Here is a 15,174-nt window from a genome sequence, read left to right as displayed (position 1 = left end):
CTGTTCACACACAGTTTTGCTGCATGTGAAACCTGTTCATTTAATAGCTCTTGCTCCCTCAAATTCATTTAAGAGGACTCTTTTGTTTTCTGAAACATATTCTGGTTTTGTAGACAGATAATGTATTTTTTAAACAGATCTAATCCCACTTCAAATCTGTTTGTTATTGCATTTTGTCTTCTGATACACTGGAATGTTATTCCTTTGACAGGTTTATTCTGTTTTGTGCTATTTATTTCAGAGGGTTTTATCACACTTTTTAAGTTGAATGCATGAAAATGTTTTGTTTGTGTTTTTTTTTCTTTTCCCCGAACAAATCTCTGCCTTCTGAAAGTTATTTTTTAGCACATGTTTGCGTATCACCGTAATTAGTTGTTAATAACAGACACACTTATATTGCTTTTACTGAAAAATACTCCCTGCTGGGAAGACAAATCAAACTTACTGGCATGTGGATGCCCACTTAACCCAGTGAGCATCTCTATTTTCACCAAATTTGGTATCAAGACTGACTTAGAGGGATTTAAAATGTCAGCTCCAGGGGCTCTCTTGTCCAAGGGAGCTAATGAACCAACTTTGAATTAGTGAAGAACCTGGTGTGGAACTGGATGTGGCCACAAGTGAACTGAGTTTGACAACTCGGATATTGAGAGGACAGCATCTACTCCAGAGCTCTGCTGACTGCCAGGTCCTAATCTTGGGCTCCCCAATTAAAAAAAAAGCAGTGGGAGGGAAGAGGGTGGAAAAGATGCAGTGTTTGAGGTAAAATTTGGGATAGATTAGCAACAGTAGACTCTGAAAATATCACCTCTGTAATTCAGAGCATCCGCTGCTGGGATACACTGGGTAGGTTCAGAAAAGAAGGGTCTTTAGAAAAAGCAGAATGAAATGTATTATTGCTGACTCCTCTTGGAGTCAAAGCAGAGAAGGATTTACCTGAAGTGCCACGGAGGCTGTTGTCACCTTTCAACACCCGCCTGGTGTGACAGGATGTGGGTGGCCACGCGTTGTGGCTGTGGCTGGTAGGTTGTATGATCACCTTTGTTTGCAAATAAACCAGTAGCCAGGCAAAGGGGTGGGGAGGGGGGGGAAGAAGGTCTTTTACATTTTAGAGGACAGCAGTGTTGTGTGTTCCTAACCTTCATACGCTTACACCTACTTATTGGGTAGTCAGTATTTCTTCTCCATTTCCTGGTATCTGGAGATGCTTTCTAAGATGTATCAGCCACTGGTCAGGTACTGTGGATCACTTAAAAAATTTTCATAAACAGGTGATCATTGTCAGTGTCCTTACATAGCACTTCCAAAGGCATGATAAACCCAAGACTATTACAAATGCATTATGCCTCCGTTTCCTTAAATAGGTTTTTCAATGAGCCAGTGTTCAGAAAGAGGGTTATTATTAATGCATTAGCTTCTCACTTTCTTCCAGGAACAACTGGACATTAAAAGAACTATATGGTAGCATTAGGATATGTGACAATGTCACAAGAGAGGTAGGTGTGAAAGAGACTGTTTCATAATACCACTGTAGAGGAAAAGAAAAATCTTCAGTCAAGACATGCCTGAAAGTGCTGCTTCAACTTGGCAAAGTACAAAAAGTTTTCCAAGTGTTTTATGCAGCACACGTAGAGCGTGTATACACAGACTCCCTAATGCATTGGCCATATGACTCCCTTTTTACTGTAAAATGGTGAGTATCTTCCTTTGCATGCTGTTCAGTCAGCTCGAGGGTGAAGTCCTGTCGGGCACGGTTTTCGCAGGCCACTGTGGTACATGAAGCACCTTTGACCAGCCGGGCTTGAAAGGCGGCCTTATTCCAGTATTCGTTTCATACCCACCTCTGGACTTTGCCCACAGGTTTTGTAATTTCTGCAGCTGGTGTGGCTGTGGGTTTTTAATGATAACCATGATGAGAGCAGAGTAACTGCTTAGAGGGCACTGGCTGGTGCGAAGGTTAATTAGTTTTTGCTCATAGGGGATGATGATTCTGTTATACATCCATAGCGTTGTTATGCACTGGAAAGTTTTTGCCTGTTTCAGTCAAAAGATTGATCTCCCTGCGTCTCTTTAAGACCATACAAAAATTAAGTCACGTGGAAATCTGAACTTGTGACAATGGGAATTTTACTTTTTATAATTTCCAGCTAGCTTCTAAATAGCTCTGCAAAAGTGGAGAGTTAAAATGCAAACATGCTATCACCCTCTGAACCATCGCATCACTTGTAGGCATCACCACAGCTGCTCTTTGTCTGAGCTCTTCTTTCAAGTAAATGTAATAACCTTTTTCATTCTTGGGGGCCATATATCTGCCTTTAGCACAAATTAAGTGCTTCTGTTCTGAAGAGAGAGGAAGAAAAACAGGAGGAGAAAAGAAAAGCCTTGGTGGTGGATTTGCCTGGAATCTCCAGAATTAATTGTTCTCTTACTAGTGTTTTTTAATCCTCATTCAGTTTAGTAATGCTAACCTTGATTCCTCGCTGTGTGTTTACCCTCATCCTCCTACAGATTCAACCTGTATGCCAGATAATCCCTCATATAAATTCTGGTTTATCTTTCTTTCCAGGACTGCTTTGTTTTGCTGCTCTCTCCACTTAGAATATGGTTGAAAGCTTTAGGCTCTCATCATTCTTTCTGTTCCTTTTGAACTTTTTTAAAAGAAATGAGAAGGTCTCATGTAGTCTTAAGCCTTTTTGCAGTCTTCAGTAACCTGAGGCGGAAAATTGGTGTAGTGACGTTATGTGTAGTGATACTGTTGGTGGTATTCATTTTTTTAAAATGAATTACCACAAATAAATAACCAAATGGGAATCTGTCTTTCAGATTTAATAAGCTGTTTCACTTTCTTGGCTTATCATAGGCAGAAGCACCGGCATCGTGCATACCTTTGTTTTTAGACCCACTACTCTTATATACACTGCTGAAGGTTGCAAATTAGTCTGTCTTCCACAGCCCATGCATCGGGCCAGCTGACGCAGAGGGCTGTTGCTGGGTGGTGCTGGCTACCGGGTATTCTGGGTCAAGATGTAAAACGGTGCCCTTCCACCTTTATCTCAGCGTTATCATTCATAGACATACCTGTCTGCCCTTGTGTTTGTGTACCAGAGACTGTATTTCAGAGGTATAAGTATCATCAGGATCTGGAAACATAAGGGAAAACATTTCTATGCGCGGAGATGCTTTAATCATTTGTAGGCTACTCGCATAGAAAGCACCATTAAAAAAAAAGAAAAGAAAATCATGTTTACAAGTGATTTGAGAATAACTGTCTTTTGAAAGTAAGCCTCTAGGTCTATTAGGAAATTTTGCATTCAACATGCTGCCTGGCCATTATGTGCTACAAAGAAATTACTCTGATTGAGCAGCTCATTTTAACTCATAATGACTTTGAACCCATTATTTTTCATTAATTTTTCTGGGTTAAATAATGCTTTGAAGTAATTTTTCTGATTGGTTTTTGTTTCAAGAGTGACATTCTCTCTGAAGAAGTTGTATTCTTGGGTGTTACAAATTTGAAACCAAACCTAGTCTTTGCCAGACTGACTTGTCCCGTTTCCAGATCTTTCTTGTCATCTGGCTGTGACTGAACCTCCCATTACTTGTGTTGCTTCTCTCATTCTGTCCCTCCCTCATTTACACTGGCACTGCCTTTTCTTACCCCCAAATATTTGACCCAGCTGTCCTTAGAGCCATTTTGTTTGCTTTCTTTTCTCCTCCCATTACGGTGTCAGATGCTTCTCTCTCCTGTGCAGCGACGCAGCTACTGATGTGATTGTGGTACCACTTCCATCGCAGCACTTTGTTCTTTGTGCCTTGCCAGTTGGAAATCTCACATAAATACCCATCTTTTCCTGCTGCCTATGGCTCTTTTGAATTCTTTTTCCTGTCAGTTACATTTTTTTTAATGCAATATTGTAATTGCTGCTTTAAATAAAAAATGTTTCAAATTACAGTTTGTGAAATAGGTTTCATAGAAGAAACTTATATTATCAGTCCTGCTTGAGCACTATTGAGTGCTCAACGTGCACTCAATAATCATTCTTTCCTGGATGTTCTTCAGGGTGCCACCTCCACAGAGAAGGTCACTTTATATCTGGTGGCTTATTGTTTTCAAATAATATAACTGTGTATGCATAAATTGCTGAGTGAAAGATTGCCGTGGTGTCTTCTGCTTAGCTTCCATTGCTGTTTCTCCCTCTGTCCTTCCCGTCCCTCCCATCTCCATCTGTGAGCGGTTGCATGGTCTGATGGAATTGTCACAAGATGTCAGTCCAGAAATGTCAGTCCTCAGCTCTGCTGTGGGGTGCCTGTGATGCCAAAAGCATATCCATAACCTCTCCAGATCTATAAAGTAAATAATATAATTTATTACTTACCTTGCCTGAGCATTAAGAGAATTTAAAGTACATATGAATGTTGCTCTAGGAATGTATAGCACTACATATGAACGTTTGCTGGTAAGTGGGTGATTTTTCACTTTCTTAACATACTGAGAAAGTTCTCCTCTTTAGTTACTGGCAAAAACTTGAGCTTAGGCTGTCGGAAGCACTTGCAAACCATCTTCCAGCTCAAAGTAGCTAAACGTGTCATCTCTTCTTCCTTGTGGACAGAAACATTTTCAGCTGAAGAAACGTTCAGAAAGATTTAACTCTGGAATACAAATGGCAGCCCTTTATACTGAAATTAATTCTGAATTTCAAAATTCTTGTCCTTAAGTTAACAGCCCCTGCAGGGCCAGCTTTAACCATGATCTGAAGCAAAGGGGGGATTTAAAAGGTTGAAAGCTGCGAGAAGCTGGCACAATATGAAACCACGCTTCCAGTAGCTGCACCTTACTGAACTAGTCTGAGATTTAGGTATCTGTGAATCCACAGCAGGATAGCCGAATTAGCCCTTAATCAAAACCTTAATTAAACCATCAGTGCTTGATGATTCATAAACCTGACTTCTCGTGGGCTGATGAGGTGGACGACTCTGGGAAATAACCCATTTGCCCCTGCTCTGCTCTCTTTCCATCTCTGCAACATCACCAGAACAGTTATCTCCCATGAATGTGCTGCTTGTACCTTGTTCTGTCTCGCTGCAAGATGCTAGATCTCTGGGAATTTTGAAAACAGTTGAAGAAACAAAGTAAGTTAGGTTGGTAGGAAAGGATTAAAATCTTGAAATCGCTATGAATGTAAAATGGAGTGCTGGGTGAATGCCGATGCCTGTGAAAGTCAGAGTCATGCCACTGGTCAAGCTTCTGGGACAGTGCATTTTGTACAGTACAAAAATGTATGTCTCTGAAAGCACTAGCCTGGTCTAGTAGATAATGTACAGATAGGGAGTCAAGGGACCTGCAGTCTTTGCTTCTGTGGCACTTTCTTCTATCATTTGCCTGCCTTATTAAGAAAGTAAGCTTAGGGCAGAAAATTGTCCTACTTCATGTTAGTACAGTGTAATGGGGTCCTGACCTTGGTGGGGGCTCTGGGTACCACTGAAATACACATAGTAATAACAGTGGTGACCTGTTCTATATCCTATTATTCCAGTATCCAGCTTCAGTTACAAGGAACAATTTATTCCAGGAAATGTGGTGGAAGTAACCACTGGAAAATAGACTTATAGTTTATTTTCTTTCCCTTTTAATGTCAGCAGTATTCTCCTGGTTTTGGCTGGGATAGAGTTAATTTTCTTCCTAGTAGCTGGTACAGTGCTGAGTTTTTGATTTAGTATGAGAATAATGTTGATCACACACGGATGTTTTAGTTGTCACTAAGTAGTGCTTACCCTAAGTCAAGGACTTTTCAGTTTCCCACGCTCTGCCAGCGAGGAGGTGCCCAAGGAGCTGGGAGGGAGCACGGCCAGGAGAGCTGACCCCGACTAGCCAAAGGGGTATCCCATCCCACGGAACAGCATGGCCAGTACAGAAACTGGGGGAGTTGGCCGGGAGGGGCCGATCGCTGCTTGGGCATCGGTCAGCGGGTGATGAGCGATTGCATTGTGCATCGCTTGTCTGTATTGGGTTTTCTCTCTCTCTCCTTTGTTATCTCCCTTTTCATTACTATTATTTTATTATTATCTTTTATTTCAATTATAAAACTGTTCGTATCTCAACCCACGGGTTTTACCTTCTTTCTGATTCTCCTCCCCATCCTGCTGAGGAGGGAAAGGAGTGAGCGAGCAGCTGTGTGGTACTTAGTTGCTGGCTGGAGTTAAACCACCACAAGTTTATAAACACTGTTTTTCAGAAGGAAAAAGGTGGCTTCTCAAGTACAGTAGCGCAGAGCTTTCCAAGTGTATTTAAAGACATTTGTATGAAATGGCCATCTGAGCAGTTTTTATGGGCTTCTGTGTTCAGAGGGTTTCAGATCTGCCTGCGTGTCCACAAAGGAGAGAAGCAAAACTGAATTCTAAAACAGCTTTACCGTCGAGAGCAGCAGAAATCACCTTCTGCAAGTCCAGTAACGGCTCACAGCACTTCCTCTGCCAGACTGGAAATGCTCTTACCTGCAGCTGGTGGTGGTGCAGGTGGGAGTACAAGCAACCGTAGCAGATTTAGGCATCTACAAGGAAAATAGGCCAGAATGGCAGGAAAATGAAGGACTATTGCAGTAATGTTGCATTGTGTAAAGCTTTAAGAATCCGAGACCCAGGAATTTACTGACACTGTCATATTATCAATTCCTAGGTGCTATTAGCTGAGACAACTTACAAATGGTGAGACTAGTAGCCTAAAGGAATTGTTGGCCTTTGCCAAGACAGATAGAAAGAGTTATGTAGAAGATTCAAGTGAACCGATCACCACAGTGTATAGGTGTCAGGATGGATAATAAGCTTTTATTCTCTTTGTAGAGCTGCAGTAGTCTGCAATGGGACAAGAAATATCAAATAAAAATACATTGACTACACATTGCCTGTAGTAACAAACAACAGCCTGGCAAAATCAAACCGTTCTAGTGGATTAGAGGATGGAGTTGACAGCACATTCCTATTTTCTTTTAGCGTGGCTTACAATTCGTGAGGGTATTCAGATGGTACAAAAATGAGGGGAGGTCTGACTGTGCTGTTTGTGATAGAAAACCATTCTCCAACACTTATTATTTAGGGTCATATGAGTAACTGCAACTCAAGTGAAGGATAATTTGGAGTATTTCTGGATTTCACTTCAAACAAATAGAGTTTTGGCCATTTTCAGGGAAAAATTGTACCTTTATCACTTGCTTTGTGGTGTGATAGTGTGGGGATTGCCTGTATGATGGTATATAGCTCGCCTTTTGGACAGATTTGCTCCAGGATTGTAAGAGATGTTGTCAGATAAAGATGATAATATGCAATTGATACGTTATTTTATTTTCACGCTCAGGAGTCCCATTAATGCATTTCAGACATGTGAGCACAGAAGTTACCAGTGAACTCTTAACTGAGTGGGAAAATTGGTGGACGCAGTAGAGTTGTCAGGGACAAAGAGCTGAAAATTACATGTGTGCTTCAAACAGCCAGCGTTTTTGCTTGGTAAATATTGTGTTTTGCTGTGGCAAACTAGATTAACAGCTTAGCTGTAGGAAAAGTGAAATCATACTTTTATCGCTGCATGCAGTGAGTTTGCATTTATTGTGTCATTGTTCTGTATGTACCCTTCAAGATAAGATGAGCAGAGAATATAACACTTTATTCAAGATCAGATCCTCATCCCTGGAAGTCCATCAGCTAAGGCCCTATTCAGAACATATCCGAAAGCCCTATATTCAGTTATATGATTTGATCATGGTAACCATTGGGACGCATCCTTGCAGACAGGGACCTTTTAAAGCATATACAGTTTAACATGTGGCAAACGGGCAAAAAGATAACCCAGTAAGGCTTTCTGCTGTCTCACCAATGTATGAACTTGATCAAATATTACCTCCCCAAGCAACTGACTTCATGAACAGAAGTGATTTGGCTTTCCCTGAAGGTCAGCAACACAGTTGTTAAAAGAGCAAAACATTATGGTCTTCTGATGCCAGCACTCTGTTTTCACCTTTGATTCTCTTTTCCTACTGTGTTTAAGCTGCAGAGGAAGACTTGGCCGACTCCAACAGCAAAGGTGAAGCCCAAGATAAGATTGTGATCTCATGTAACATGATTTCATTTAACTTCAGCAAATGCAACAGTGATATTTTTAGGAGTAGTTAGGCATATCAGGAATATAATAAAGATAGGCTTATTTAGTCTTTAGAGTAGCCATGACTCAAATCTTGTGGGGCTTTCTAAATCAAGCTCAGTGGTTTAAGCTGGAAAAATTCTGTGCAGCAAGTAGAGAAGTCAGCAGAGCTAAGGTATATAATAAGCACTATCCAAGTAGTCCCAGCAACAGGGTAGTATTCTGCAAGGTCCTCAGTTATTGCAGGGGCAAAAGACTCTTAAAGTCAGATCATAACAGAGAAATAAAAGATGAAATGCTGTGCAAATAATATTCCTAAATATATTTTATTTTTAGGTATGTGGGCTTTACTCTTAAAACCCCCAAAATTTCAAATAGAAATTATGTTGTCTTGCCTGGGCTGCAGAAGAGCTCATGCATGGAATACATCGGATGATGTGGAGGGTTCTCTGTGCGTTGGGTTAATCCTTGTGCATGAATAATTGTAACCATGTGTTTACAAAAGCCAGGCCTCCAGTACAGTGACAAATACAAATGTGTTCTGATTTTAGAAGAAAAAATGTTTCTGCAAGTAGTATTATGGGATATGTTACTGCAGACTTTTACGTTCATTATTTCGATGAGTAAGGATTGCACCTCCACTTGAGCTATTTGAGATGAAAATTATAACTGTTATTAATTCTCCTGGTTTTGGGTGTATGCTGAGTGCCTCAGAACAGTAAATTCCCCATTACAGTATAAAATGGTAAAATATTAGAGTCAGTTGCATTACACTGGGATTTTACACCCTGTTTCTGCTCTGAATTATCTGTCATTAACCCTTATTAAAGACAGATTTGGTTAGATGAACAATTGTCTGTTACATTTTGGTTGCAAATATGTTGTTAGGCTTTCAAATGAATATTTAAGGTGGCTCTTTGCACTATTTTTCTACAAATTCTCTTTTTATCTCCTCCTTCCTCTCCCTCCATCTTTTAAGGAGCTTCCACCCAGAATTCCAATGCAGTGGAACCAGAAAAACAAGTTGACAGCACGGTGAAGATGGCTGGAGTTATAGCTGGTCTTCTGATGTTTGTTATTATCCTCTTGGGAGCAATGCTTACCATCAAGAGAAGGTAAGTTTCTGTTTTGCTTCCTCTTGGACCTTCTGGCTAGAGTGTTGTTACTTGAAAAAGAAGAATAAATTTGGTAGAGATAAAACATTTCATTTGTGTTACAGAGGGCAGCAGTTAATACCTATTTAACACTACCACTAAGAAGTTGTAGTCTCACAAGAGACACCTGTTCTGGCACATAGCGTATGAACAACAAAAGAATGGTTGTTACTGCAAAGAGTTAATGGTAATTAATTGATAATTCATGAGACGGGATAGCTCATAGAAAGCATGGAGAGGTACAAAATGCTAATGAGGCAATGGAAGTGGGCATGTGAGCCTATGCAGGTAGCACAACAGTGCTCTAATAGAAGACAAGAATTCTTTCTTAATGGCCAAGAAAATGTCTTAAAATAATATGACCAAGGGTCTTGTTCTTAAGTGAGTCTTGATGAGACATATTTTTGCACAGCAATGTCTTTGCAACCAGTGTTCAGCTGGAATATTACATCTTGCTGAGGGTTAGAATCTTTCCAAGAGTTAGCTTTAGTTTACAAGGGAATGAAACTTGGAAAAATCATGTATGGTAATAAAATTTGTTCAAACTGTTCATTTTGTGTGATTTTCTTTGGACCATTTGCACTTACACTTTGAAGTAGACTGTTGTAGTTGCTACTATTTGAAGAGCTCTACATTTGCGGTGTAATATACTGATTCAGAAAACCACTTAGGCAAGAGTTTTTCTCAAGAAAAGGGTATATTTTGTATATATTTTTACCAGTCACATTTCTGAAGCAAACCCTACTTTCCAACAGTAATTAGATTCTAAATGAAACAGGAGCTAAGTAGCCTGGCAGCCCCTTGTCTAGGGTACAGGTAGCATTACATGTGAGAGCCGTGATGATTTTACTTGGTCTATTGCAGGGAGTGCAGCTTTTCAAAGCAAAGCTCTGTTCCTTTGAGATCTCTTATCTCTATAACAAACAGTCACACATTTCCTGAAACTAAAAGCAGCAGTTAAATCTAGATAGTATGTCCTCTGTCTTAATCCAGAGAACATACGCAAATGGAATAGCTCTATGCTACAGGTGCTGAGTGCAGGGCTGCTATTCAGAAGGACCTTGAGAGGCTGGAAAAATGGGCTGCTGGGAACCTCGTCAAGTTTAGCAAAGGCAAAGCCCTGCATCTGGGATGGAATAACCCCATGCAACAGTACAGGCAGGTTTGCAGAGAACGACCTGGAGGTCTTGGAGGACAAGTTGAACACAAGTCAGCAATGTGCCCTTGCAGCAAAGAAGGTCAACTGCGTCCAGGGTGGTCTTATCAAGAGTGTAACCAGCAGGCTGAGGCAAGTGATTATTCCCTTCTGTTTGCCATTGGTGAGAGTGCTCTGGGCATACTGTGTCCAGTTTGGGGATCCTCAGTACAAGAAAAACACTGATATATTAGAGCAAGTCCAGAGGGGAGTTACCAAGATGGTTTGGAGGTGAAGAATCTCCATCCTTGGAGAAATTAAAAACTTGATTTGGACAAGGCCCTGAGAGACTTTCTGCAAGCAAAACTGGTTTCAGCAGGAGGTTGGACTAGATGTCCTTTGAGTAGCCTTCCCAAATGATGTAATTCTACAAAATTGATTGCATGGGTACTGACTACCATGAACTCCCATTGAATTAACTGAAGGCGTGGGCAATCTAGATTTTTAATCCAGTTTTCATTGTGTGTAAAAAAATTCAGATTTTGTGGACAAATGTGCATGTGTTTTGTAGTCACATCTACTGTACTTTGTTCAATGTTAAGCCCAAACAGTATAGATGTTGCTGATTCCAGTCCCCTGGGAGCTTTTTGATTCATAAGCAGAAAAAAAATCAGATGCCTCCAATAACAAACAGAAAAAGGATTTCAGCAAAAATTGAGCTGGGTTTCTGGTTTGGTTAATGCCCAGCCCTCATCCATTCCTGTTATCTTCCTAAAAGATCTTTAAGAAAAGCTTTTATTTTCAGCTTGAAAGATAAAACTTATAAGGAAAGCTCTCAGAGCAGTGCCCCATCTGAACATCCTGGTGTATTTCACAAGCTATTAAAAGTTGATACCATTTCTGTCCCATAATATATTGTTATTATAAATCATGTATATTACTGAGCAGAAAACAAGCAATGATTTTTCAAGATCACCAGGAATTCCTTATTTGAGGACAGTTTTTCTGTGGTGTAGATTGCCAGCAGTCAAGTCAGAGAGGTAAGGATACTCTTACAAGGCAATATACTGTAAATATTAAGGAGGTAGTATTCATAATCTCTGTATTTTCTCTAATATGGAGTTAAAAGTACAAAATGGGAGGAACTTGAATAATTAGACAGTTTGTCAGTGTATGTACGCTTATAAGTGTTTCAGTGGCAATGAAGGAAGATGGTAAAATGCATGATAGTTGTTCCTGTGTGAGAGATGTCTTCAACAGATTCTGATCAAAAAGGAAATCTAAAAGTCCAGTCTTTGTCGCAGTAGACCATAGGTTCATTTTCAGGATTGTCACAAACAATGCTGACCTGCATACCGTAGGTCAGAATTTCCATAAATCTCCATAATTAGTGTTTTCATTTTATTTTTGGTCAGTTATATGTGTGGTAGAATATCTCACTACTTTGTTTACCAAAGGCCATTTTTTGGTATTTTCAGATTTCACATCAAACTCGTATTCCCAAACAGTCTGCCACATCTTTGAAATGTAAATGTGAGACTCTTGCTGTTAAACACTCTGATTGCTGCCAATCTACTTTTTGTATAAATTTGAAAACAGTTAGGAAATTTCTCAGAGGTAGAATTATGGGCAAGTAATTTTTTTTCTCCTAACACTATGGAAGAAATCTTCATTGTTCTTGTTCTGATGAATGCATTGATGTAGAGATCTCTTGATGCATATCAATGATTCAACGTCTTTGCTTAATCTTCTGTCTTCGACTGGAAACTGGAAAACCAGCAAAAGGCCAAGTTATCGATATGTAAGAATCTTTCAAAGAAAAAGTAAAAATGTGCAGTTTATTTAGATTATCAGACTATCAGGTTTTTTGCCTTTGTTTTTAAAAGGACTCTGCATATTTTCTGCATAATATAGCAAACTTATGAGAGGTCAAGAGGAAACTTAGAGACTGTATTATTGTTTACTTAGCAGGTACATAAAACGGTGGATTTGGCTTAATATTTTTTTGCAGGTGTATTTTTAACTCAGGTAAGTAAGTGACGGGGAGACCTATCAAGATCCAGCTTTTTCCAACATTTGATTCTTCTGATGTTTTGGCTATCATACCTGCTGCAATGTAAGTTGATATCTCGTAGACAGAGAAACACAGATAAACCCAGAATCAAAAATTCTCATAATACAGAGCAAATTCTAGAGGCTGGAGACTGAGGCCCCATTTGCTTGATGTAAAAATTCTCAAGTTAGTGCTGACCTGAGCTGGCCCCCTGACACAGTGCACACGTTCTTCTGTGGAACTAGCCTGGTCCCAAAAGCAATAATGTTTAGTGAATTTGGGTGTGATGTCCCATGGACAGAACTTTGTTATAAGCTTTGTTAACCTGGGCATCTTTCTTCAAAATTAAAATTAGAAAGGAGGTGAATGGGAGTATTGGAAATAGAAATTATCCTCTTTTTCTTTCTAGAGGTGGAAAATTACACTTTCCTCCGTGTCATTCCCCACCAGTGCAGACAGGCAAAATCACTGCAGTCTGTATCTCTCTTTGCCTGTTTGCTGTCATGTGCAAGGTTACCTTCTGGATTACACACTATTACAAGAAATAAACTGGCTCATCGACTTTAAAATCTTTTCCCATTTAGAAGCTATAACAGTGCAGAGAGAGGTTTTGGAGGCTTGCTCTCTCTAGGTCTGTGTAACACACCTCCAGCATCACTGGCAAACCTGCTGTTTGCATCGGTTCTGGGTCTGTCTTGAATGGGCACCACCGGTCACGTCCAGCTGAGGCTTGGAGCTGCATATGGACAAGTGTTCCCTGAAGATGAACTTAAGCCTGTCAGGCTCATTTAATTTGTAAACTAATGCGGATTGGGACCAGCTTTTATAAAAGGAAAGGCTGCTTTGGACCACAGATTGATTTGAACTTCTGGAGGAGCACAGCTGAAAGCTTGTGCTTGTCTGAGAGAACAGTTGAACAACAAAGTTCTCTTTCTATTTTACGAACAAAGTTTAAGCTCTTGCGTTCGATTTTTGCATTAACCTTACTTTAACCTTTTACATTAACCTTTTCAGTTCACTAAGGGTAATACCTCAGTGTACAAGACAGTGTAGTCTTGCAAGACAGCAATGCAGAGAAGTAACTTAATTCGACAAACTTGAGACATTTTCTTCAGATGGAACTGGAAAGTATCGCAGTGATGTTTGTTCATGGTCCAGGGCATCATAGTTCATTGGTAATAGACACAGTAGTGGATTTCCTGAAGGAAGCATTTTGTTAACCAGAGCAAAGCAAGGTGAGCAGTTAGAAGAGACAGAAACACTAAGAGAAGGCAGACGCTGGTTTGAGATTAGCAGATCATCAGAAGCTGCTTTTTGTTTATGAGACGCACCAAATCAGTGTGCCTTTTTGAACCTTTCAGATGCAAAGCATGAGCAAGTGTTGCCCAGTTGCTTATAGTTTCAGTAGACCGTATTGCAAGAACTCTAGCGACTTGCAAATTTCTGGGAGCTGCCAATGTTTTATATGGTTTAGTCAGATATGTGAAGCTAAATTAAGCCAGCCAGAGTGTTTATGCAGTGGAAAATTTAGGTTTGACTTTGCGTTTGTTATCTAAAAGTTTTAGTTGAACCCTGGGGTCACCTGAAGTCTGCTAAAGTTTCTCTCTGTGTGTATTTCTATGTAAAAATTGTGTGTGTGTGTATATAAATTTCTGTTTTAAATAGGACTGTCTTACAGGATCTAAAATCAAAACCATTAACAAAATTTGTTTTCTTGGTTTTGGGAACCCACTAGCTACATGAGTTATGTGTTTGCACCTCTAGTATTGTTACATGTGTATGGACACACAATTTGCTGCAACATAGTTTAGCTTATTAACTTAGAGGTGGTGATCAGTGCCCACACGGGTGCATTTGCCCACATAAGGCAGTACTGCTTTCTTTCATTAGGAGATACCTACCTTGAAATCCCTTGTTTTTACTGTATCAAAACATTGCTAATTCTTTAAGGAGCTTATTTGTTTGTCCTTAATATTAGTTAAATATTTTTGTGTAATAGAGAATACAGGACTGGTTAATAAAAACAAGCTGAAACAAGAAAAACAAGACATCTGTAAACTTCTTTTCCGGAGAAAATACCCTTTGACTTTCCCCCCAAAGGGATTACATTTTGGTCAGTTCTGATTTCATCTGGACAGTTTTAACTCCGGTGTAACAGTGACTTGCATTTCCCAGGAGTGAAGAATGTGACACTTTTCAGACTTGTGCGTTTGAGCGGACAAAGCCTCTACTGACCCCTTTAAGTATAAGACTGAATAAATAGGATCAGACAGCCTGTCATGAGGGCACTGTAAATAAGTTTTTTAAACTGCTGTTGGTAGCAAAAAAGGAGATTTGGGGCTATGTAGGGTCTAGGATTAGTTCCTTCTATGAAAATTCTGGATTAGGATTTAGGTTGTTACCTTAAACTAATTAAATAAAACCCAAAAGCCTCTTGAGCAGAACATACCCAAGCTATAGGATGGAATTAGCAAAGGGATATTTGCACATTCAGTGACCCGTGTCCCTTCTGTGTCCATATTTAGGGTGGATGACAGGCAGGGTTTTCAGGTTGTGTGATACATTCTAGGATCAGGTCATGTTTTTAGTGATCTGTAACTCCGACCAATTTTAACAGCTAGTTGTGAAATATTCCTTAGGAAGTCCTTATTTTAGGTTACATATTTTGGGAGAATTTGAGCTAAAATGGCCTGTCCAATTCCAA

General features: G+C 39.8%; 1 protein-coding gene across 1 annotated transcript in view; it reads left to right on the top strand.

The window, feature by feature from the left end:
* Nucleotides 1-15,174, top strand: part of PTPRT (protein tyrosine phosphatase, receptor type, T) — a 160,138-nt gene that overhangs the window by 78,383 nt on the left and 66,581 nt on the right. Inside the window, exon 8 of the mRNA XM_009703901.1 lies at nucleotides 9,108-9,243. Within this exon, the coding sequence (XP_009702203.1) occupies nucleotides 9,108-9,243 (136 nt within the window). The remainder of the gene's footprint in view (nucleotides 1-9,107; nucleotides 9,244-15,174) is intronic.

This window comes from Cariama cristata, unplaced genomic scaffold (assembly GCF_000690535.1).
Source record: "Cariama cristata isolate BGI_N322 unplaced genomic scaffold, ASM69053v1 scaffold7647, whole genome shotgun sequence".
In the NCBI taxonomy this organism is placed as follows: Eukaryota; Metazoa; Chordata; class Aves; order Cariamiformes; family Cariamidae; genus Cariama; species Cariama cristata.
The sequence above is the reverse complement of the archived record's forward strand: the minus strand, read 5'-3'. Positions and strand labels throughout refer to the sequence as shown.